The sequence below is a fragment of the Carcharodon carcharias genome, chromosome 5, assembly GCF_017639515.1.
Source record: "Carcharodon carcharias isolate sCarCar2 chromosome 5, sCarCar2.pri, whole genome shotgun sequence".
NCBI lineage: Eukaryota > Metazoa > Chordata > Chondrichthyes > Lamniformes > Lamnidae > Carcharodon > Carcharodon carcharias.
In genome coordinates, this window is record NC_054471.1 from 53,328,867 (window position 1) to 53,332,546 (window position 3,680).

The window sequence follows — 3,680 nt, forward strand, 5'->3', positions numbered from 1 at the left end:
TACACCGTTTTACGGCTCTATTCCAATGACACATATTCACCTGGGCATGGATCGTTAGCGTACAGCCGGGGGCCACTACTGTACCCCACTGTGGCCTCCCACAGCTATCGGTACATCTGTACAACGTACAATTGCTAGTAATAGTCATGATATCGCATCGGTGTCCGGAGGAGCACGTGAAATTGTCCTGTCTCCGCTTTTGGTCACTGACTTTCCAGCCGATAATATGTTCCGGGGTACCATCTTTGCCTATCATTAGCTCCAATTGGGGGGTTGACATACTCTGTCCCAGAATTCCAACAGTCAATAGCACATCCAGAGCCCACCACCATGCCATGATCCGGATCTATGGTAACGAGAAGACGTGGGCTCATGTTTCTCGAAGGTAGCATTGGTTTGCCGGTACATTATGCCAGGCTGAGTTCCCTGGATACATTATTGTCACCAAACTATCCTTCCCTTGAGCGATTATTTCTGCCGGTTTTGGAGGGCCATTTGGCTGGCGTACCCAAACTTTAGCCCCCTTTACATCAGTGGATCCGAAACCTCCCGTTCCCCGTTCGGTTATTTTCGTAGGGGCCCCCGTCTCCTCCACAGTGGACATGTCACAAGGTTTAATTACCAATTGGGCGATCTTATCCCCCTTATTAACCATGTAGGGCTCGGTGGTGATGTTGACTAGGATAACCCCAATCTCTCCCTGATAGTCTGCGTCAATAACTCCACCCATGACATCGATCCCTTTCAGCGATAACCCAGACCGTGGGAGAATGTGTCCATAAGTCCCGGAAGGGCAAACTAATCCCAAGCCGGTTTTAACTACCGTTGGCACTTGGGGCACCAACGTCCGGGTAGTCAGGGCCCGCAAATCAAGCCCCGCTGATGCCGGGGTGGCCCGGACTGGCAGTTCCGCTTCCGCATCGAATTTCCACATTTTAATGGGACGCGCCTCGGGCGTGTCACATACCTTTATCATCCTATTTAAGGGTGTAACTCCATTCCCCAATGGACGATTGTTAATTTGTTTTACAACTCGGATGAGGTTCTTTTTCCAATTTGTCAAATCATTCGCCCCCCCCCGCCTTCCGAAGAGAGGACTTCAAGATCCCATTCATCCGTTCAATCAGTCCTGCTGCTTGCGGATGATACGGCACATGGTATATCCATTCGACATGATTATCGTTGCACCATTGCTTTATCCGCCCTCCCGTAAAGTGCGAACCATTGTCGCTCTGGACCTGCATAGGCATCCCGTAGAATTGTTCTATCATATCTAAACATCGCAGGGTTGCCTGCTGATTATTATGGCGACAAGGATGGGTCACCAGGACCCCAGACATGGTGTCCACCGCTGCGCAAATGTGCCTGCATCCCTGGGACGTGGGCAATGGGCCCACGAAGTCCATCTGCCAGCTTTGGCCGGGGCCTTCTCCTCGGTGAATGTGCCCCATCATATGCTGGGGCACTCCCTGTCTTTGGTGTTGGCATTGCTCACACTGATTCACTGCGGTTTTTACATCGTCTACCAGCAGGTCTATACCCCGATCCCGGGCCCATTGTAGAGTCCCTTGTACCCCCCAATGCCCAGCCTTTTGGTGTGCCCATCTGGCTAGATCCACCGAGGTGTCCCTCTGTATTACCATAGCTCGAACTATGCCGTCAACATATCGGTTATGGAGGGCTTCTGCGTCATTTCGGGACGTGTGGGCGTCCACGTGTGTGATAAATATCCTTAAATGCTGGGCCTTCTCCCAAATTTCCTCCCACAGCGGCCTACCCCATACTTCCCGACTTTGGATCATCCACTGATTGGCCTGCCATGTGGGCATCCACTGAGTCATCCCGTTAACTACTGACCATGAATCGGAAAATAGGTGTACCCCAATAATTCCGGCCTGCATGATTACCATATGCACCGCCTTGAGCTCGGCCCACTGGCTGCTCTTACCCTCTCCCAATTCTTCCAATGTAATCCCTTGCTTTGGATTATACGCAGCGGCCTTCCACCTACGCCGTCCTGACTTCCATTGAGCTGAGCCGTCCACGAACCAAGCAGTGGCTTGCTCTTCCGGCGTCAGCTCATCGTACCTTTTCCCAAGTTTCACAGGTGATTCTGTGTATTCAATCACCTCGAATCTCACTTCCCCTCCCTCAGGGGCCTCCGCCACTTGCTCATGTAAGACTGACACCCCCTTCTGCCCAGTCTTCACCCTTTCTGACACATACCATTTCCATTTGATGATACTACTTTCTTGGGCCGTCCCTATCCTATGTGTAGTGGGATCACTCATTACCCACGGGAGAATGGGTATAGCCGTTCTCATAATTACTTCGTGCCCTGCTGTCAGGGCCTCGGTTTCCACCAAGCTCCAGTAGCAGGACAACAGTTGTTTCTCAAAGGGGGTGTACCTCTCCCCCGCCGGGGGTAGTTTACGAGACCAAAACCCCAACGGCTTCCTTACGCGTCCTTGTTTTTGCCATAGACTCCAATTTGCATAGTCTCCCTGTGCCGAAACCTGCAATTCGACCGGTCCTGACTGTATTTTTCCTAGGGATACAGCCTGCTGTATCGCTTGTTTGGCCATCTCGAAGGCGAGTTGATGGTTGTTAGTCCATTCAAACTCTGCCTTCTTCCTGGTAATTTGGTATAATGGTCTCAGTATCTGTCCCAAATGTGGTATATGTTGCCTCCAAAAGCCAAATAGTCCAATAAATTGCTGTACGTCCTTTTGCGTGTGAGGAACTGCGAAGGCCTGAATTTTATCCCTGGCCTTCTCGGTAACTTCTCGTTCCCCTTTATTCCAAATTATCCCCAGGAACTTCACAGTCTGGGAAGGCCCTTGTATCTTTGCCGGGTTGATTTCCCATCCGTACCCCTTCATGCGTTGGACTAATGCGTCCAACAGTGTTTGTATCTGGGCCTGCCCACTACCTTGTATCATTATATCGTCATTACGTGGGAGACCATTACGTGGTCCGGCACTTCGAACCTTGCCAAATGTTCCGCCACTATCCTATGACATATAGTGGGGCTGTGCAGATAGCCTTGAGGCAACCGTGTGAATGTGAACTGTCTACCTTCCCACGTGAAGGCAAACTGTTCCTGTCTATCTTCGGGGATTGGGATAGTAAAAAAGGCATTAGCTAAATCGATCACCCCGTACCAAGTACCAGGGTGATGTTGTATTCGTCCTATAATGGTAACGGCGTCAGGTACCGCCGCCGTCAGGGCAGGGGTGTGGCGGTTCAATTGCCGATAGTCCACCGTCATCCGCCAGGATCCATTAGCCTTATGGACCGGCCACAACGGGTTATTCCAAGCAGTCGTACACGTTTTTAATACCCCCGCTTCTAAGTAATCCTTAATGGTGGCGGAGATCTCTTTGTGTCCACCGGGAATTCTATACTGTCGTAGGCTGATCACCTTTTCGGCTATTGGGATGGGAAAGGGGTCCATTTTCACCTTTCCCACCAATACCGTGCGACAATGTATTAAGGTTCCAAATTCAAATTTACCGTGTCGCAGGTATAGGGTTAGCCCTGCCAGCACGTCCATTCCTAGGATCCACTCGCGGACCGGTGTTATGATTACAGAATGGGTCCTAATCGGCATTGCCCCTATTCTTAAGGGTAATTGCACCATTTTTCCTTCTATCAAATTTCCTCCCAATCCCACTAAT

At 50.7% G+C, this 3,680-nt stretch overlaps 1 protein-coding gene across 1 annotated transcript; it reads right to left on the reverse strand.

Moving 5' to 3' along the window:
• Positions 1-370: 370 nt before the first annotated feature.
• On the reverse strand, positions 371-976 carry LOC121277712 (deoxyuridine 5'-triphosphate nucleotidohydrolase-like). Its single transcript, XM_041187348.1, has one exon. The coding sequence runs from the start codon at positions 974-976 to the stop codon at positions 371-373; it is 606 nt and encodes a 201-aa protein (XP_041043282.1).
• Between the last annotated feature and the right edge of the window lie 2,704 nt (positions 977-3,680).

Excerpts from the sequence above, each read along its gene's own strand:
- LOC121277712 (XM_041187348.1), bottom strand. The coding sequence starts at position 976 with ATGATAAAGGTATGTGACACGCCCGAGGCGCGTCCCATTAAAATGTGG.